At 43.3% G+C, this 20,181-nt stretch overlaps 1 protein-coding gene across 1 annotated transcript; it reads left to right on the forward strand.

Moving 5' to 3' along the window:
- Nucleotides 1-6,376: 6,376 nt before the first annotated feature.
- On the forward strand, nucleotides 6,377-14,262 carry LOC143788494 (regulator of G-protein signaling 16-like). Its single transcript, XM_077278190.1, has 7 exons — nucleotides 6,377-6,551; nucleotides 8,916-9,079; nucleotides 10,572-10,743; nucleotides 10,841-11,287; nucleotides 11,768-11,829; nucleotides 12,093-12,259; nucleotides 13,270-14,262. The coding sequence occupies exons 4-7, from the start codon at nucleotides 11,139-11,141 to the stop codon at nucleotides 13,465-13,467; spliced, it is 576 nt and encodes a 191-aa protein (XP_077134305.1). The 5' UTR covers nucleotides 6,377-6,551; nucleotides 8,916-9,079; nucleotides 10,572-10,743; nucleotides 10,841-11,138; the 3' UTR covers nucleotides 13,468-14,262.
- Nucleotides 14,263-20,181: the final 5,919 nt, after the last annotated feature.

Below are 20,181 nucleotides of genomic sequence, written 5' to 3' on the forward strand. Positions count from 1 at the left end.
TTCCCAGTGTTGCATTGCACGGCGAATAAACCTCCTTACATTGGCATTCCAGAGCCAGTATGTCACTCTCCACAAGGAGAAACGTTCCTCCTACATACAGTTTATTCACTGCTGAGCTGCACTTATATATTCAGTGTATTCACTGCTGATATATATAATCATATTACATGGCACTGTGTACTTAAAATTACTCATTTTGCCCTTATATCAAGATAAAGGTGTTATCGGGGCAAAATTGATGTCTGTAATCACTGCAGACTTATGAATCCCCTCAGTGCACACACTCGTGCACTGGGGGATTGATAAGCCTGCAGTCACACAGAGTGACTGCAGACTTATCGATTTGGACTGGACTGGACAAACACTTTAATTCTTCTCTTTTCCATTAGATTTGTGGCATCACATGATTAAAAATTAAGTAGCTTAATCCTTCTGAGCTCTATTTAGAAACAATAAGTTAATTTTCTCTGCATGAGCAATGAGTAGAACTACAATTCTAATTCTGGCAGGGGAGAAGAGCAGAGCAGCTGGGTCAGGAGGTGAAGAGGGAAATGATTTCTGCAGGGAAAAGAGACTTCCTGTTTCTACACACAGCAGAGAAAAGCAAAGAATTAGCTGGGTAGAAAGGCAAAATGAACAATTTAAGGGTCTGCTCCCTATGAAATAAGTTTTAATTAACAATGTTCGTGTACAGTTTCATGATCATCATAACTTTCCTAATTTATTATCAATGTTTCTCCTCATAACTAACAAACCTCCAAGTGTCAAGAATAGATGCTGTAAAGGTTTGTCCACACTGGGTGTATATTTTCGCTATGAGAAAGCGGCCAGCTGACACATTGGCCAGGGGCTTATCTCCGGGAGAACAATGTCGGACATGCCCACTAGACATTTCTCTTCTGACCATCAGTTGGCTGGCGCCCCCATACACATTAGGCTGAATCTGTTGATTTAGGCAGGTTTGAACATTAGTGTATGTGAATGGGGCCTTAACATGCTATTCCTTCTTTGCTTCAAAATTCATGTGTTAGGGAAGAGTTGGAAGAGGAGCATGCACATTAGACAGTCAGCCAACCTGCCGATATCAGAGGGTTCTGCCCAATTTAGTCTGATGTGTATGGGGACCTTTAAGTTGACATACACATTCAATAACTGTTAGATGAATGATCACTCAGCAGACAGCTATCTCTGCCAATTCTACCATACACAGGAATTTTCAGTGGCCGAGTGGCCTCTAGATAAAGCAGCTTCCAAATGGCTCTAGAAGCAACTTATCTCCTGAAGAAGAAAATGGCTGAGCGTTAAACTTCAAATTGCCCAACCTTTATCTCCCCTGACATTCTCTGTTGGGGGAGAGTCTGGAGGCTCCCATACAAATTAATCTGTCATCCAACTATGTCAATATCTGCTATTTTGGCCAAGTTTTTTTTTTAATGTGTATGAGTCCTCTACGCTTCATCCACCACATGTCCATTCAATTTTCCTGTCTATTATTTGGTCAAGTGTGTGTCTTTTCACCTTCCTACACCAAGCAGCAGTTGGCTTTCTCCAATTCTGCGTCTGTATAGAGGATTTGTCACTGAGCACTTTGCAGTCAGACATCTTCATCATGGTCTGAGGGTTGTTACGAAATAGCTGATGTTTCTTTCACTGCTCCATTTTTCACATTTCATGCATACACGGGGATGTTCTTTGTAGCCTCTGGCTATTGTTAGATAAATACAAAGATCCTAGACGTCATCAGTTAACCAATCAATTGGACGCTTAATTACAGGATAGAGCTTCGGGCTGGAATGACCCACAAACACATTTGGCATTTAATCTTTACAACAAATCGAAATAGAAGCTTTGTGGCACAGTATTCTGCTGGCACTGGACATCATGAATCATGTCTTGATCCAGAACATGGCTGATAGCAGATATCTGATGTCTCAAGCTTACAGGATTGTGTTACATCAGACAACGTCCCAATTCTTCCATGTTCCTGATGTCCCAAATGGATTGAGCTAAATTGTTGCCAAATGGCTTTCTCATAAAGAACACAGGAGGCCTTGGCTGAGCAAGTTCTCCTGCGTATGGGGGAGTCAACTGAGATGGCTGTTAGCAACTCAACGTTGTACAATAACTTTGTGACTGTTGGTATTTTGACGTCATTCTCGACCACATATATGCCAAAGGAACATCATATTCCTGCATGTCCATCTTTGAAATGCCAGTGCTAATGAATCGGGGCCATACAGTTATGATATAGATAGATTTCAGATATATTTTACTAAAGTTGTAATGTGAATATAGGTTTGTATAATTATATGACGCCAACTCTTTTCAATTCTCATTGGACACTTAATATAACACAAATCACGCTTTCTTATGACTTCCAGTAACTGGGATTCCAAGGAGTACAAAGATGGCAGTGACAGGGACCTTGATCATGTCACTGGCTCCCATTACAACCCTTCGGCGCCACGACAAAATGAATGCACCATTGGTATAGCGTGGCTTAAGTGCTACTGAGATGGATTTTAGCATTTAAGTGGTTAAACAGTAGCCATCGGAGCTCTCTTGGATAGCTGTTGTTAGAGGCAGATGCTTTCATGAAGAGATTAGGAAAAATTGATCTGATTGATTTTACATGTTTATGGATGACGCAGGCACTGGTGATAGGGCAGCTGCTCCAGCATTTTCACGTAATTAGATGTAAAGGACGTTATACTGTACGCCATCCCCTACCATCACCATAGCTTACAGGCAAAAACAGCTTATCCCTCTAGATAAGGCCCGTGACAATGGAAAATCATTTTGTCCTTTGTCCTCATTTATCTTGGGCTGTATTTCAGGAGATGTTTATTTGCATTCCTGCATTTGTCTCCTATGTGTACAAGCAGAGAACAGAGGAGCCGGCCCTCTTGGTGGTCTTCTGAGGCCTTTCCCTGAAAAAACAATTGGATCTGACATGTCCTAACTTGCTTTGCCAACAGACTGCAGTTTCTAAAAACGTGTTGTATGGAGCGTGTGATAGTGATAAACGGATAAGTAGCTAATAACACATAAAATAGACGTGAAACCGATTAAATAAACAAATATTATCTATTTATTAATTATACTTATGTATAGCTCCATCATATTCCACATATCATCTATCTATCTATCTATCTATCTATCTATCTATCTATCTATCTATCTATCTGGATCGACCCCGTGTAGGGCAAGGGGTACTCGGTATCGGGTCCTTCGGTTCTCAAGGGGGATGTCACGGTGGCTGACCCGGTCCGTGGCCCTCGGGAGGTCTGTTGTAAAAGGGAAAATCCTTTAAAGGGATAATGTTCGTGACGCCACCTGTGGTGTTCGGTCAGGGTGACCGACGCTGCTTAGGGATCCGCTGGGGTGATGTTATGGCAGCTAGATAGTATACCTTCCCACAGGTGAAGTATGTCCCCAGGGCTTCCCAGTGTGTAGATGGTGGATGGTGAGAGGCGCAGTGAGGAACGAGGACACAAGGGTGCAGTCTCTTTACCTTTTTACTGAAGGCTTCAGTATCCACAGTCCAGAGCACCAGATGACAGGGCAGGCAGAGTCCGGCCGGTTTGGAGGCAAATCCAGAGTCCCCTTATCCAGGTGGAAATCAGTAGCATTCCTCTAGTGCCGTGGTGTTGTAGTACCTTACTGCTGAGCTTCTCATAAGGTCCTCACAACTATTGAAGATGTTATCGATGTTATGTCTCTCTCTCTGTCCCCCTGATGGATAGGACAAACCCGTATGACCGGTGGCATGAGGCTTTTTACATTGACTCTATCATGCATCTCGTGGGTGCCACCTTGCCTCCTGGGTATGGGGCGGATCAGTAATTTGCAATTAGCTGTCCTGCCGGTCTCTAGAGCAAGGCATAAAGGACTGTTGCTCCCTCGGTGTTCCGGCTACCGGGATCCTGCACCTCAGAAGGAAGCAGCCTGCTCCTGTCTGATCTCCCTCTGATATCCTCTCCTTTGCTCTGCTTTCCTTCACGCTTACTGCAATATGTCCTGCTTTCTATCCGTCTGTTTCCTAGGAGCTGAAGCACTTCAGGCCACAGGCTCCTCTCTCCTCCTGATCAGAACTGAACCCTTTCCCTCCAGATCAGGATGTTCTTATAGGGGAGGTCATCTTAAACAGGCTTAGAGCTCCCCCTTCTGGTCTGGAGTGTGAACTTGTTGCATGCATTGTGTTACCTGACAAAGAGTTCTCCTTTATTGCCTCCAAAAGTAACATCACTCCCCCCTAGAGGAGAATGATATTACTGCAATGACCAGGACCCTGGGGCGCTGCATATCTATCTATCTATCTATCTATCTATCTATCTATCTATCTATCTATCTATCCATCTATGTATCTCAGCACTCCAATTCCCCCCAAAATGATGGTGTTTATTCGCCGAACATCAATTAAGTGAATAATCGTTAAGAATACGCAAAAATATAAAGTGATTTGTGTGTTACATATAATCTCATATTTGAGTAAATAATAATCCATCATGACAGTCATGGACCAAAGCGCATACTGCATTTAACAGTTATTAAAGTGCGATGCAAATATAATTACTCAAAATAAGACACACGTAGAATTAATCACAATCCAGACTCGCCCCATTGGTAATGCACGTTACATTCTTATATCACCGCCATCGGCATCTAACAATCTTTACTGCGCATGTCCATGAAATCATCGCTCCCAGTAAGGCCTCTTTCACACTTCCGTCTTTCAGCTCCCGTCGAGATACGTCGATTTTTGAGAAGGCAGGATCCTGCATTTTCCCATAGACTTGTATTAGCGACGGATCGTGACGGATGGCCATCCGTTTCATCCGTTGTGCACTGGATCCTGTGTAAAAAAAACGGTCCGTTGGGCAGAGAAAACGTTCAGAGGAACCTTTTTTCTGCACGCCGGAAAATCGGTCAGCAATGCATCTTGCGCTGCCCGTCACTGGCTACAAAGGAAGCCTATGGGCGCAGGATGTGTCGCTGACAGTGAAAAGCAGGAATCCAGTGACGGGTCCCGCCTTTTCAAACTGAGCATGCGTGGAAGAATTTCCCGTTAGGGAAATTCTCTCTCGCTTGCTCTCTTTCTCTTTTTACTATTGATGCTGCCTATGCAGCATCAATAGCAACAAGATATAATGTGAAAAATAATAACAAAAATAAAAAAATCGCAGTATTCTCGCCTACCGGCATCCCGCGCAGCGATGCTCCCGGCAGCTAGCTTTCCTAGCAAAATATTGCGAAATCTCGCGAGAAGTCGGGGTCTCACGAGACCGCGACTTCTCGCGAGATTTCGCAATGTATTACTAGGAACGCTAGCTGCCGGGAACATCGGTAACGCTGCGCGGGATGACGGTAGGTGAGAATATTGATATTTTTTATTTTTTTTAAATTATTTTTAACCTGGTTTGTGTTGTGTATGCGTTTTCGCAGCGTAAAACCACACTGAAGACACATACACAACAGGTGCACATAGGCTCGACGGGTCCGTCAGAAAGACGGGCCCAGTGCACCCGTCACATACGTTTTGACACTATTTTGTTAACGTCCGTCGCTACGTCTCGGCGACGCAGCAGGACGGGAGAGTTCCGACGGAAATGTGAAAGAAGCCTAAGAAGCATCACGTATGCGTATGTCCACACCGAAGCGACCAGCGCGATATTGGTAAATATTTGGACCATAACACTGTGATAAGCTATTCATCATTTGCAACTTTTTTAAATCACTTTTCATTTTTTTGTCCTGTGGTATTCATTGACTATTTTGCACCAAATTCTTCAAAATAGGGAACGCGGTTTGGGGATTTTGCACATAATCAAAAATGTTTTTTGTTTTCTCTTTTTAAGTTTTGGAAACTTTTTAGCAGAAAAAGCCGTATGTTCATCTAAAATGGTGTAACATTTGTGCAAAACGTCAGGCATGGACTAGAAAACATTTGTATAAAAATGGAACTTTTTAAAAAGTACCCTAAGCCTTGTTTGTTAAAATGCCGCCCCTCTATAGAGAGGAGAAAATAAAACCAAGAAGGCCCACATTTTCCAAACGGCCCTGTAGCAGCCACTATGGTCACCAAAAAAGTGGTTCGATTGGCAGATTGTAAAATATCATAGATTAAAAACACTTATGGCCGCTTTGTTCATGCATAGAACTAATGGATGCTGTAACATATTCATCGCTTTAATTTATTTTGCTAATGGACCATTTACATTTAAAATAAGTCAAGTTATCAGGTGGCCGTTTTAGTAAACGACCAATCTATATAGACTATTTTGAATACCTGATTCCTATTGGCTGCTGGATGTCCCTCCTCTTTAGAATGTTTGAGTACTTCGTAACTGTCGTCGTGGAAACAAACTGCTGAGGCAGCGACGGCGGTTGAAGAGACAGCATCTCTATTTGCGATTTCCCATACTTTTTACACTTTTTTGCATTTATTTCTTTTTTCCTCCTCATTTATTGAGTTGAGAGTTTTTATCAGGACTTTTCTCCTCATTTATTGAGTTGAGATTTTTTAGCAGGAGAGAAAGCCATCATGTCAGGTCAGATCATAAGGCTAGTAATATGATGTGTCACTGTCACTACTTATATACATATATACTTATACTTATACTTATATATATATATACTTCATATAGGATGAATATTGAATAGGACCTGTCACTTTATATGTCATACATAATTGGGTTTTCTTTACCTGGTATAAATGGCTCCTTTCTCCTGAATCTGACTCTGTTTTTCTTTTGCTTCTGCTCCTCTCCGTTTCTGAGATATGGCCTCCTTTTCTCTGAATATAAATTCTTTTTTTTTTTTAGCCAAGTAGGCGTGATCCTCAACTCTTGTCTGTGGGTGTGTTCTTGAGAATCATGCCCGGTTGGCTAATAAGACTAGTTTACAAAGAGAGGGCCGTATCTCAGGAACAGGGAGGAGCAGGAAGAAAAAAAAAGAACGCCAGATTCAGGAGAAGAGCGGCATTTAAATCACTCAAAACAAGTCATGATGGTGGCAAATGACAAATCTCTTTTAAAAAGTATTTCAAAGTCAGGTAAAGCCATGATATATAGCTACCAGGTAAAATGTATGTGGTCATAAATGTCTGACATAAGGAGGCAACCAACGGTCGTTGGGCTCTTCCATGACACTTATGAAACTACAAAAAAACAAGTAACTATGACCAATTTTTACTGCCCCAAAATGGCCAGTGTGGCTTCTCACGGCCGCCCTCTCTTATTTACAGCTACAATTTAAAAAAAAAAATATTTCAGCTCCATGTCTGGTATCAAATGATTCCTTTAAAATGGTCATTAAAATAAATGTAATGATCAAATTACTACTGTAATTAAGATGATTGTTCACTTACATCAATATTTTGAGTGGTAGGTTTAACTTCATCCACATTTTCCACCATCATTTCTTAAAAAGTGTAAAGAAATGACCTATTAATACCGAAACCGATGGATAAGGGATGAGCGAATGTGATGGGATAAGGTGTTATCTGAGCATGCTCGGGTGCTATCTGAGTGTCTTCAGCGTGCTCGAAAAATATGTTCTAGTCGCTGCGGTTGCATGTCTCATTTAAGTTCGACAACCGCAACACATGTAGGGATTGCCTGTTTGTAAGGTAATCCCTGCATGTATTGCAGCTATCGAACAGCCGCGGGGACTCAAACATATTTTTCTAGCACGCTGTAGACATTCAGATAGCACCCGAGCATGCTCAGATAACACCTTTTCCCAGCACATTTGCTCATCACTATAAGGGTTTAAATCCCACCAAGGACAACATCTGCAAGGAGTTTGTATGTTCTCTCCGTGTTATCTTGGGTTTCTGCCGATTTCTCCAGGTTCTTTCACACTTCAAAGACCTACTGATAGGGAATGTACATTGTGAGCCCCAATGGGGGCAGTGATGATGATGAATGTAAAGCGCTGTGGAATCAATGGTGCTATATAAAACACATAAAAATAAATAAATACATTTGAAGATGAATAAAGATCTAATACAAGGCAATCATCCTTTAGCTTTAAGGTACCTTCACACGAAACGACATTATAACGATATCGCTAGCAATCCGTGACGTTGCAGCGTCCTCGCTAGCGATATCGTTTCGTTTGACACGCAGCAGCGATCAGGATCCTGCTGTGATGTCGCTGGTCGCTGAATAAAGTCCAGAACTTTATTTGGTCGTCCGATCGCTGTGTATCGTTGTGTTTGAAAGCAAAAGCAACGATACCAGCGATATTTTACACTGGTAACCAGGGTAAACATCGGGTTACTAAGCGCAGGGCCGCGCTTAGTTACCCGATGTTTACCCTGGTTACTAGCGTAAAATGTAAAAAAAACAAACAGCACATACTCACATTGCGTCCCCTGCAGTCTGCTTCCTCCTCTGACTCAGCGCCGCAAAGTGAAAGTGAAAGCAGCACAGCGGTGACGTCACCGCTCTGCTCTCACTGTACGGCGCTCAGTCAGTCAGGAAGTGGACGCAGGGGGACGTGAATGTAAGTATGTGCTGTTTGTTTTTTTTAGATTTTACGCTGGTAACCAGGGTAAACATCGGGTTACTAAGCGCGGCCCTGCGCTTAGTTACCCGATGTTTACCCTGGTTACCAGGGGACCTCGGCATAGTTGATCGCTGGAGAGCGGTCTGTGTGACAGCTCTCCAGCGACCAAACAGCGACGCTGCAGCGATCGACATCGTTGTCACTATCGCTGCAGCGTCGCTTCGTGTGAAGGTACCTTAAGTTGCAGCAGACTGGCATTGTGTACTATAATTTAGAAACCTACGTAAAACTGTAATCATTCCTGAAATATCTAAAACTAAAAAAGATTGACACCATGATTTCTCTGTGTATTTTCCATATCTTCCACTGTAAGTCATAATTTTAATATTTATTTTCTACAGGCATTAATGTAGTGCTAGGGCAAATCCAGGCACAAGAAAGACCCGTTATACCACTCACCGCCATCGAGCGGAGGAGACTTATGCTTCAAAGGCTGAGAGCTCTCGTGGCGGCGCATCCTTATAGAAGGAACAGGCGTCGAGAGGTATAAAAGTGAGGATTAACGGTATGTCAGAGCCTTGTATGACCCCGTACACCTCTATGTGACTCCAATCCCCTAATATTCTGATCAGGGAGAGGGAAGGCTGAACCCAAAGCCAATAAAGCAAGTAGATACACTGTGCCCTGCTTGTGTAATGTCATACTGACACATTTCTATCTATTTATATAAGTATTATGCCAGCATAGCACAGCACTATCTATCTATCTATCTATCTATCTATCTATCTATCTATCTATCTATCTATCTATCTATCTATCTATCTATAGATCTATCTATCATCTATCTATCTATCTATAGATCTATCTATCATCTATCTATCTATCTATCTATCTATCTATCTATCTATCTATAGATCTATCTATCATCTATCTATCTATCTATCTATCTATCTATCTATTATCTACCTATCTATCCCATATCTATCTATCTATCTATCTATCTATCTATCTATCTATCTATCTATCTATCTATCTATCATCTATCTATTATCTATCTATCTATCTATCATCTATCTATCTATCTATCAATTATCTATCTATCTATTATCTAACTTTCTATCTATTGTCTATCTATTAATCTATCTATCCATCTATTATCTATCATCTATCTATTCTCTATCTATTATCTATCTATTCTCTATCTATCTATCTATCTATCTATTTATCTATAGATCTATCTATCATCTATCTATCTATCTATCTATAGATCTATCTATCTATAGATCTATCTATCATTTATCATCTATCTATCTATCTATCTATCTATCTATAGATCTATCTATCATCTATCTATAGATCTATCTATCATCTATCTATCTATCTATCTATCTATCTATCTATCTATCTATCTATCATCTATCTATCTATCCCATATCTATCTATCTATCTATCTATCTATCTATCTATCTATCTATCTATCTATCTATCTATCTATCATCTATCTATTATCTATCTATCATCTATCTATCAATTATCTATCTATCTATTATCTAACTTTCTATCTATTGTCTATCTATTAATCTATCTATCCATCTATTATCTATCATCTATCTATTCTCTATCTATCTATTATCTATCTATCTATTCTCTATCTATCTTTCTATCTATCTATTATCTATCTACCTATCTACTATCTATCTGATTATTTATCTATCTATCTATCTATTATCTATCATCTATCAATCAATTTATCTATATATTATCTATCTATTATTTATCTATCTTTCTATTATCTATCTATCTTTCTATCTATTATCTATCTATCTACTATTTATTTATTTATCTTTCTATTATCTATCTATCTTTCTATCTATTATCTATTTATCTATTATCTATCTACTATCTATCTATCTAAAGTGACAAAGTGAAAAACACACTGTCATGCAAGTGGACACAGAGAAGACCCCACTGATTAATAGGGAGTCCGTTTGGTGAGTTGTCTTTAGAATGAAAAATATAATCCTGATTGCAGTCTTTTTCTCTATTCTTAAATATAGTAATCCAGACAAACGACATAATAAAGGATAATCTCTTCTGCTGGCATTTGCATAATTAATGCAGAAGATCATTTATCCCTAAAACGGAAAAAGACGGAATTTCTGAACGGACGTGTGAGCGGAGCCCGAGAAGCGCGGAGCCCGAGAAGCGCGGTGTGATCATCTTCCATAGGTAGTCTATGCGTATTCATGGGGCGACTGTATTAATACGTCTTTATCGTCTTCATCTTTTAGTAGCGTCCTTCATTGTTCTCCTCTCTGATTTTCAGAATGCCTGGAACAAAAGAGCTGCGGAAAGTCGGGTTCCTGCTCTTGGTATCACACAGTACGACCTGCCCTGAGACAGCAGGCGTGGGAGGAGGAGGAGGTTTCAGCCTCTTGAGCCTCATTTTCCTCCCCTGCATGTTCCGCTCAGATCCTCCTCCCAGGGGGCTGAGCCTTGTGCACACACAGATATAAGGCAGGATCCATCTGCCGGGGAATCAGTATTCCAATCTTCTGCTAGGGATTTACACTGATACCTGCGAGAAGACCACCCCGACACCTATCCGTACCCCGCAGAGGACAATGATGTACCTGAATTCCTTTAATCCAGATGCCTTTTTATGTGACAAAGCGAAGGAGCTAAGATCATCCATTGGCACTTTCATTCACAAAGTGGACGTTGGGCACAAGCTCATGCCCTCCGGCTTGTACAAGAAGAAGGACAATCACAGGTAAGATAAGGACTGAGGCGCCGATTGCTATGCATGCAGAAAATGGATGCTACAGTCGACGGAAAATGATCCGCTCATACGAAACGATTCCGCTCGGAACTGTAGAATATGTTGGCGCTATGGAAATAAAATGATTATTTCCCATCAGATCACTGATATCGTCCATGTGCAGCAGGTCATTCGATGCAGTGTTATTCTCTGCTCTCGGCAGCTGCAGATGGAGTGGGTTTTGTTGTAGCGCCGTTCATAACTGACTAGGATGTGCGTGGGTTAATTCTCCCCCATCTGCGCAGAACGCTATGAAGTCATTGTATATGCTCTGAAGATATACACGGTGCTGCGGAAAAAGGCAGTTGATTTTCATGGCGCTCAGTTTAGTCCTTGCAAGTCTTGGCTCAAAAAAAAAGCAAAATTAATGGTTAATCAATTTGTTATTAAGGATTTTGTATCAATGAGACCTTTATTCCTCTCTCTTCCCAGAAACTGTACGAAAGAAGCCATGAAATGGAAAGAATCTTTCAATCAACTGCTTAGCAGCAAAGGTGAGATTTTCAGAATAAAATGTTTCAGGGGGGGTTAAGAAAATGCATGTAGGTGAGTGCCGTCTACATGGAGAAGGGCACAAATGCATTGGTGGCATAGAAATAATGAAATCAATAATATCGCACTATGTTATTTTATATAGTATTATGTTGCAGCGTGAAAAATAGCGATTAGTAATATAGGGGTAAAACGCGTAAAATGTATAGAGGAAAGGAGCGATGGAATCATTATCTAAGGTCTTGCCCTTTGCCTGTTTCTATAGATGGTCTGTCGGCTTTTCGCACCTTCCTGAAGACAGAATTCAGCGAGGAGAACCTGGAGTTCTGGGTCGCCTGTGAAGACTACAAAAAGACGCCTTCGGCGAATAAACTTCCTGGCAAAGCTCAGTGCATATTTCAGGAATTCCTGCAGATCGGAGCCCCAAGAGAGGTAGGAAATGAGCTATAATTAGTCATGATAACAAAAAATGAGGCTCCCGCAGCGGAATCCCAAATATCCTGGAATGGTAGAGCTGAATAGTCGCCACGGGAATAATATACATCCTAATAGTATCATTTATTATAAGTCATGGGGGTAGATGTTTCCTGGACGTTCCACCATTTACCTTGTTAAAGTAAAGTCAATTTCTCCAAGCCTGAAGTGGCTGACAACAGGGAACAACAGAATGCATTTAAGACTGTACATTCTTCGTAAGGCAGCTTTGCTCATTCATCTGAAATGGAAAAAAAAACAGATAACTTAGCAAAGGAATGTTTAAAGCAGAATTGATTTCCAAAATGTAGGATTTGCACGATATAGGACTGATTTAAAGAATCAATAAGGCTATGTTCCCATGATGAGGTTTTGGTGCAGATTTTCTGCACCCAGTAAGTAAAATAGGTTACTTGCATTTTTGTTTTTACATAAAAAAGTCATTGTGGGAACGTAATCTTAGGGTTTATTTGGTGTGGATTTTTCCAAAGGAGTGTGTTACATGCAGCTGTTTTATTTTCATGGCAGAGGGTAAAATTCACTCTAATTCTGCACAAAAAAATTGACATTTTTAAAAAAAAAGTCTGAGCAGATTCTGCACCAAGAATGCAGATGAGATTAAAACTCTTTGCTGTTACTGTAAAATGCGATGGATTTTAGGTATGGAAAATCCGCACCAAATCCGCGATGTGTGAAGTTAACCTCCAGGATTTGGTTGTATGAAAAGCAGCTCATAGTATAGGCTCGATGCACTGCGCTGGTGCAGATCTAGTGCTGGAGTGTTCTACGCTTTGTGTTCTGCGGATTTACATCTCTATGTGCTACGTGTGGTGCGAAATAGAATTGCAAGTCAACCTAACCTATCGCATCGTCAAACCATGCAATCCACGACAAGCTCAGCTCTGCAGAATTGTTTGCTCCATATCGAAGTCTCACAATGTAACGTCTTTGTGTTTTCTCCTTTATAGGTGAATATTGATCACCAGACCAGAGAATTCACACGTCAGCAAGTAGCAGTCGCCTGTCGAAATTGTTTCGACGCAGCACAGGAACAGACCAGAGTACTAATGGAGAAGGACTCTTACCCACGTTTCCTAAAATCACCCCTCTATCAGCAAGTCCTAACACAGTCATCAATTAGGAAATTAAAAATATCTTTGACATGAAGCGGAATGAACAATCTGATGGAAGTGACATCATCGTGGTCACAGTAGATGAACCTCCACCTGGTTCCTGACATCACCCCACGCCATGTATTCTGGAGACTGGGCACTGATCGGAGAGCAAAGAATTCATCATGTTGGGGACCCAAAAGAAGATCCACAATGAGTTTAAGAATCGGTGGCGCCTTATTCTCATCCATAATCCGCCATGATGTGATGGTGCTTACACAAGCTGACACCTCTAATCCTTTATTAGCATGGGGATATTTCCAGGACTGACACCATCTTCTCCAGGAGACTCCAGAAGTCTCACTGAGATCCCTATCTTTTGTCTCCATGTGTGTGCTATGTGTCTGGGCTGATAAGTGTCACATCCTTCCGCAATTGTTTTTTTTTTCCTACTGCCAGGAAAGAAATTGTTATTTTCAATGGCGAGGTAGAAGACTAATTGGTCAATCATCGGGAAATGGTCTTGAGACTTGAGACTTGGAGGCTGCCAAGTATATTAGCGGTAGTAATAATGGTATCCAATTACTATAGCAAGAAGAATGTGAGGAAATAGGAAACTATGTATAATGTGAGCCACATTCCTGGACTCAGGGCTTCAGCAAACAGGAAACAGACACTTGTTGAATTTGTTTGGAGCGTGGGCAGCGACCCCATTACAGTACCTTTACATCTGTACGATATCTGTATACAGAGTATGTCTGTGTGCAATGGATACATTGTATTTCTGGTAAATACATTGATTTTTGTGTATTTAAATGTATTAAACTGTTAAGTTAATAAATATTTTTTTAAATACATTTTTGGCTTGTGTTTTTTTTGCATTTCTATTGGGAGTTGTGTATTATGATTATAGTCTTCTTAATAAACTTGCAATTATATATACCCCACCACGCACTTCAAGGGTTAACCTCTTAAAGCCTATACCACTTGGAAAGCCATTAAAGAACCACTCCCTCCAGCATTTTATTATATTTTAGAACTGGAATGGTGTCATTACTCTAAAGTTCCCTGACCTTAGTCTGATACTCACCACCTGCCATCTTCAGCTGTTCCCTGCGCCACTTCTGTCTCGATCCGCCATCTTGTGACTGCAACACCTGACTGAAAGGACGTCAAAAGTAACTGTAACAAGCTATCACTGTAAGGCCAGGTTCACATTAATAATAATAATAATTTTATTTATATAGCGCCAACATATTCCGCAGCGCTTTACAAATTATAGAGGGGACTTGTACAGACAATAGACATTACAGCATAACAGAAATCACAGTTCAAAATAGATACCAGGAGGAGTGAGGGCCCTGCTCGCGAGCTTACAAACTATGAGGAAAAGGGGAGACACGAGAGGTGGATGGTAACAATTGCTTTAGTTATTTGGACCAGCCATAGTGTAAAGGTACCTTCACACTTAGCGACGCTGCAGCGATACAGACAACGATGCCGATCGCTGCAGCGTCGCTGTTTGGTCGCTGGAGAGCTGTCACACAGACCGCTCTCCAGCGACCAACGATGCCGAGGTCCCCGGGTAACCAGGGTAAACATCGGGTTGCTAAGCGCAGGGCCGCGCTTAGTAACCCGATGTTTACCCTGGTTACCAGTGTAAAATGTAAAAAAACAAACAGTACATACTCACATTCGCGTCCCCCGCCGTCCGCTTCCTGCACTGACTGAGTGCCGGCCGTAAAGTGAAAGCACAGCACAGCAGTGACGTCACCGCTCTGCTGTTAGGGCCGGCACTCAGTCAGTGCAGGAAGCGGACGCCGGGGAACGCGAATGTGAGTATGTACTGTTTGTTTTTTACATTTTACACTGGTAACCAGGGTAAACATCGGGTTACTAAGCGCGGCCCTGCGCTTAGCAACCCGATGTTTACCCTGGTTACCCGGGGACTTCGGCATCGTTGGTCGCTGGAGAGCTGTCTGTGTGACAGCTCTCCAGCAACCAAACAGCGACGCTGCAGCGATCTGCATCGTTGTCTGTATCGCTGCAGCGTCGCTTAGTGTGAAGGTACCTTTAGGCTGTGAAGAGCAAAGATGTTTCACTGAAGGCAGACAAAGGAAGGAAAGACACACAATTGCATCCAAAGAGATGAAACATCAGTGAAGGGTTGCATTATCAGAGAATAGCAACCGATAAGCTCAACAATGTGATGGTTCGCTATCCCAACTTATCTCTGCTCTGAGGACAAGCAATTTGACACAGCAACCCTTTTGCATTTACATGACCCTGGTAATGTCGAGCCGTTGGGGTAGAGAATAAAAACCCACCCCCACCCACCGAATGACTTTCCCAATGTCCCATACCCTTGACCTGAAATAAAAACAGCATACAATAATTATTTGGAATAATATCGGCCACTGCAGCCTTTTTATGTAATACAAACAAAACATATATGAAATAAACATCCCATAACTTTAAACTAGGAGGAGTCCTTGGAGCTCCCAAGAATCTGGTGATCAAAACCCTGCATAGCGTGAACATTAACAAAACCAACATTACTCCCAGCCGATACCACCTGGCTCGGGAGCACCAAAAACCCCAGAGGGTTCACTGTTCACGCCACACTTTCCGGGGAACCGACCACCTCTGCCGGAACCCCCCACCAATTCACCAGATCCAAAACCAGTTTACCACTAAATCCAGAGGAGCCATAAGCCAATGGATCCCCCAACCCAATTTCCACCAACTCCAAGGACTCCACCCAGCCACCACGGCCACAATGACCCTTGAACACTTAAAATACCGTCAACCCAAAACCCCACAATCCCAAAAGAAAAACCGTAAACAAATAGGGCGGGAGGGCGGGACACCAGTTGCCCAGAGAGCGGGAACTGACCAGGCCACTCCCCCCCACCACTAGTTAACCTTTCAATTTCTACCCATAACCCCCTGCACAGTTAACCCTAACCCCTCCCTCCATCCCACGGTCATGCTGTCCTACACTTACGCCGCGGGGGGGAGGGGCGGCTCAGCTCCGGCCATTACTTGACCCTGGTAATGTCGAGCCGTTGGGGTAGAGAAAAAAAACCCACCCCCACCCACCGAATGACTTTCCCAATGTCCCATACCCTTGACCTGAAATAAAAACAGCATACAATAATTATTTGGAATAATATCGGCCACAGCAGCCTTTTTATTTAATACAAACAAAACATATATGAAATAAACATCCCATAACTTTAAACTAGGAGGAGTCCTTGGAGCTCCCAAGAATCTGGTGATCAAAACCCTGCATAGCGTGAACATTAACAAAACCAACATTACTCCCAGCCGATACCACCTGGCTCGGGAGCACCAAAAACCCCAGAGGGTTCACTGTTCACGCCACACTTTCCGGGGAACCGACCACCTCTGCCGGAACCCCCCACCAATTCACCAGATCCAAAACCAGTTTACCACTAAATCCAGAGGAGCCATAAGCCAATGGATCCCCCAACCCAATTTCCACCAACTCCAAGGACTCCACCCAGCCACCACAATGAGGGACTTTGAATACCTCAAAGACCCGAGACCCCACCAAAACGAAACGCTATGGCCTTCTCTACGCCTTCCTGCAGACCAAGCGCCCAAAAATCCATTCCAACAGCGTTCAAATGCACTCCGTCTGCCAACCAGAACACCCCAACCCCTTTTTCCAACTCGAAATGCCTCACGGCAACTCCACCATTCCTGGTCACAAAAGCCGACACGGCCCTATTAACCTTAATCCTCACCTTGTTAATTTTATCCAGTGACCGCATATGCCTCCAGCGTTTACGCGGTACTATCTCTGACCAAACTACCGACAATCCAGGATATAAAACCCACAACCGCAACATGTCTTGCTTTATATCCTTAATTAATTCTCGAAAGGGGCGTATCCCCAAGTCATTACCTCCCACGTGCAATACCAAAACATCAGGCGACTTGTCTAAAATTACCGCAGCATGAATTTCCTTCAGGACCCTGTTCCAGGCCATGCCCCGAAAGCCAAGCCACCGAACCACCGCCACCGACCGATCGAAACCCAGTTGCCTACCCTCCGACCGTACGTCAGCTCGCAGGGCTCCCCAATGCACATAGGAATGACCGAAAATCCACACCAATAAAGGTGGAAAACCTGAAAAATACAAACACAAGTAATCAAATCCCCACCGTATCACAAAACAAATAACCATAACACCGGACCGTACCAAATGACGTAATCATACCCCACTAACACCTCACATAACTACGGTATCTATTTGACTTCCATCTGCCAATACGTTTAATCACTTCCGCATCCAAACCACCCGCAGCCGCGTCAGTTGCCGCCCCAATCCGAAACGAATGAGGAGTAAAGCGCGACCCATCCAACCCCAATTCATTAATCGCCTTTTTGAAAATCATGCAAAACTGATACCTTGACAAAGAGGAACCATCCTCGTGACAGAGCAACGATCCAGCCTTGAGAGGCATGAGCCCCCAAAAAACTGTTAAACAAGTAACTGGGCACATACGCGAGCCGGCGACTACACCTAGCACCACCTTCTTGCCGCGGCCCACCTGGTCAGTCTTTGAGCGACGTAACCAGAACTCCACCCTATCCTCCGACAATAACACATCACGCGCCAAAATCCCTCCCACCACTTTTTTGGTAGGAGACACCAACTCACCAATCCTCAGCGCACCGAAAAAGGCGAAGGAAAATGCCAAACGGAATAAACAATGCTCAAAAGCTGACACGCAGCACTTCCCCAATGCCTCACCCAACCGTTCCAACATAGCAAAAGACACAGGACGCCGCGAGTCCAACCCCCCGCATCGCCTACGGAAACCTTTAACTGCTTGCCTCACCAAAAACACTTTGGACAAATCCCGTTGCCCTCTTAACTTAAAACCAAAAGCCAGAGCAGCCAGCAAGCGCGATACCTTCGTCCACGACCAACCTTCCGAAAAACCTCGACTTAACCAAGACAGCAGAACACCCACTTGATCATCCGAACTAACTACACCCGGGCAAGCTGTTAACATCCCCTCCCAATACAACCAAACCGCTTGATACGCCTCCCATGTTTTGGGAGCCAACGATGACCGTATCAAATCTTCAGCGTCCCAGATGCCACAATCCAAAGGTCCGCAGGGCAATCCAAGCCGACGGTCTCTGCTTCTGGAGCCAATACCCGAAAACGCTCGAACTGAAAACGAGAAAGAGAATCCGCTATTGAATTACGCACCCCAGGCACATGAGTTGCCGTAACCTGAGAATTCAACTCCAAACAAGCTAACACCAGTCGGCGAAGAACTCGCACCATGGGAGGTGACGACGCCGTGAGTCCATTCACAGCACACACGACCCCCATATTGTCACAGTTAAAACGAATGCGCCTGTTACGGAATTCATCCTTCCACAAATGAACCGCCACCAGAATCGGAAAAATTTCCAACAACGCAATGTTGCGAACTAGCCCCGCCGCGATCCACTCAGCAGGCCAAGGTGCCGCACACCACTGCCCCTTGAAATAAGCTCCAAAACCACTACCACCAGCTGCATCCGTAAACAAATCAAGCGAATCATTGTCAATCGCCTCTTCCATCAACAATGACCGACAATTATACGAACCCAAAAAGGAGCTCCACACTGCCAAGTCCTCTTTCAGCTCAGATGACAAGCGAATAAAATGGTGCGGTGCCCGAACTCCGGCCGTAGCACTCGCTAATCTCCTGGAGAACACTCTCCCCATCGGCATCACCCGACAAGCAAAATTGAGTTTACCAAGCAACGATTGCAACTCACGCAAAGTCAACTTCTTCAAACGCTGCGCACGCGCCAAATCTTCACGCAATCCCTCAATCTTGTCCACCGGCAGCCGAAACTCCCACTCAACCGTATCGATGACAATACCCAAAAAACTCAAACACGTACTCGGGCCTTCCGTCTTTCCAGGCGCCAGGGGAACCGCAAAACGCTCACAAACCCATTCAACAGCCCGCAAAAGCCGATAACAACGATCAGACCCAGCCGGGCCTACACACAAGAAATCATCCAAATAGTGCATAATTGAATCGCAATCCGAAACATGCTTAACAACCCACTCTAAAAATGAACTGAACGTCTCAAACAATGCGCACGATAAGGAACAACCCATAGGCAAACACCTATCAACATAGAAACCCCCCTCCCAAAAACAACCCAACAGACGAACACTATCAGGATGCACCGGTAGCAACCGAAACGCCGCCTCAATATCCGTTTTGGCCAACAAGGCCCCTCGTCCGAACTTACATACCCACGCAACAGCTTCGTCGAAAGACGCGTAAACCACCGAGCAAAGCTCCGGCGCGATACCGTCGTTAATAGACAACCCACGTGGATAAGACAAATGGTGTATCAAACGAAATTTTCCCGCTTCCTTCTTGGGAACCACACCAAGTGGGGAAACAACCAAGTCCTCAACTGGAGGAGACTCAAAGGGGCCAGACATCCGCCCCAACGCCACTTCCTTCTTCAATTTCTCTGACACCACCCCCCCATGTAATACTGCTGACTGCAAATTCTTCAACACCCGAGGAACCACAAACGGAGGGGCAGGAATCACAAAACCATCCCGAAAACCATGATACAACAAAACCGACGCCTCTGCCTTGGGATACCTATCTAGATAGGGGACCATCTTTTCCAGCCTCACCGGCGTCACCCCCATGAGAATTCCCGTCCCCAGACTTCGACTTGGCTTTTTTAAAGCATTT

This window comes from Ranitomeya variabilis, chromosome 8 (assembly GCF_051348905.1).
Source record: "Ranitomeya variabilis isolate aRanVar5 chromosome 8, aRanVar5.hap1, whole genome shotgun sequence".
Lineage (NCBI taxonomy): Eukaryota > Metazoa > Chordata > Amphibia > Anura > Dendrobatidae > Ranitomeya > Ranitomeya variabilis.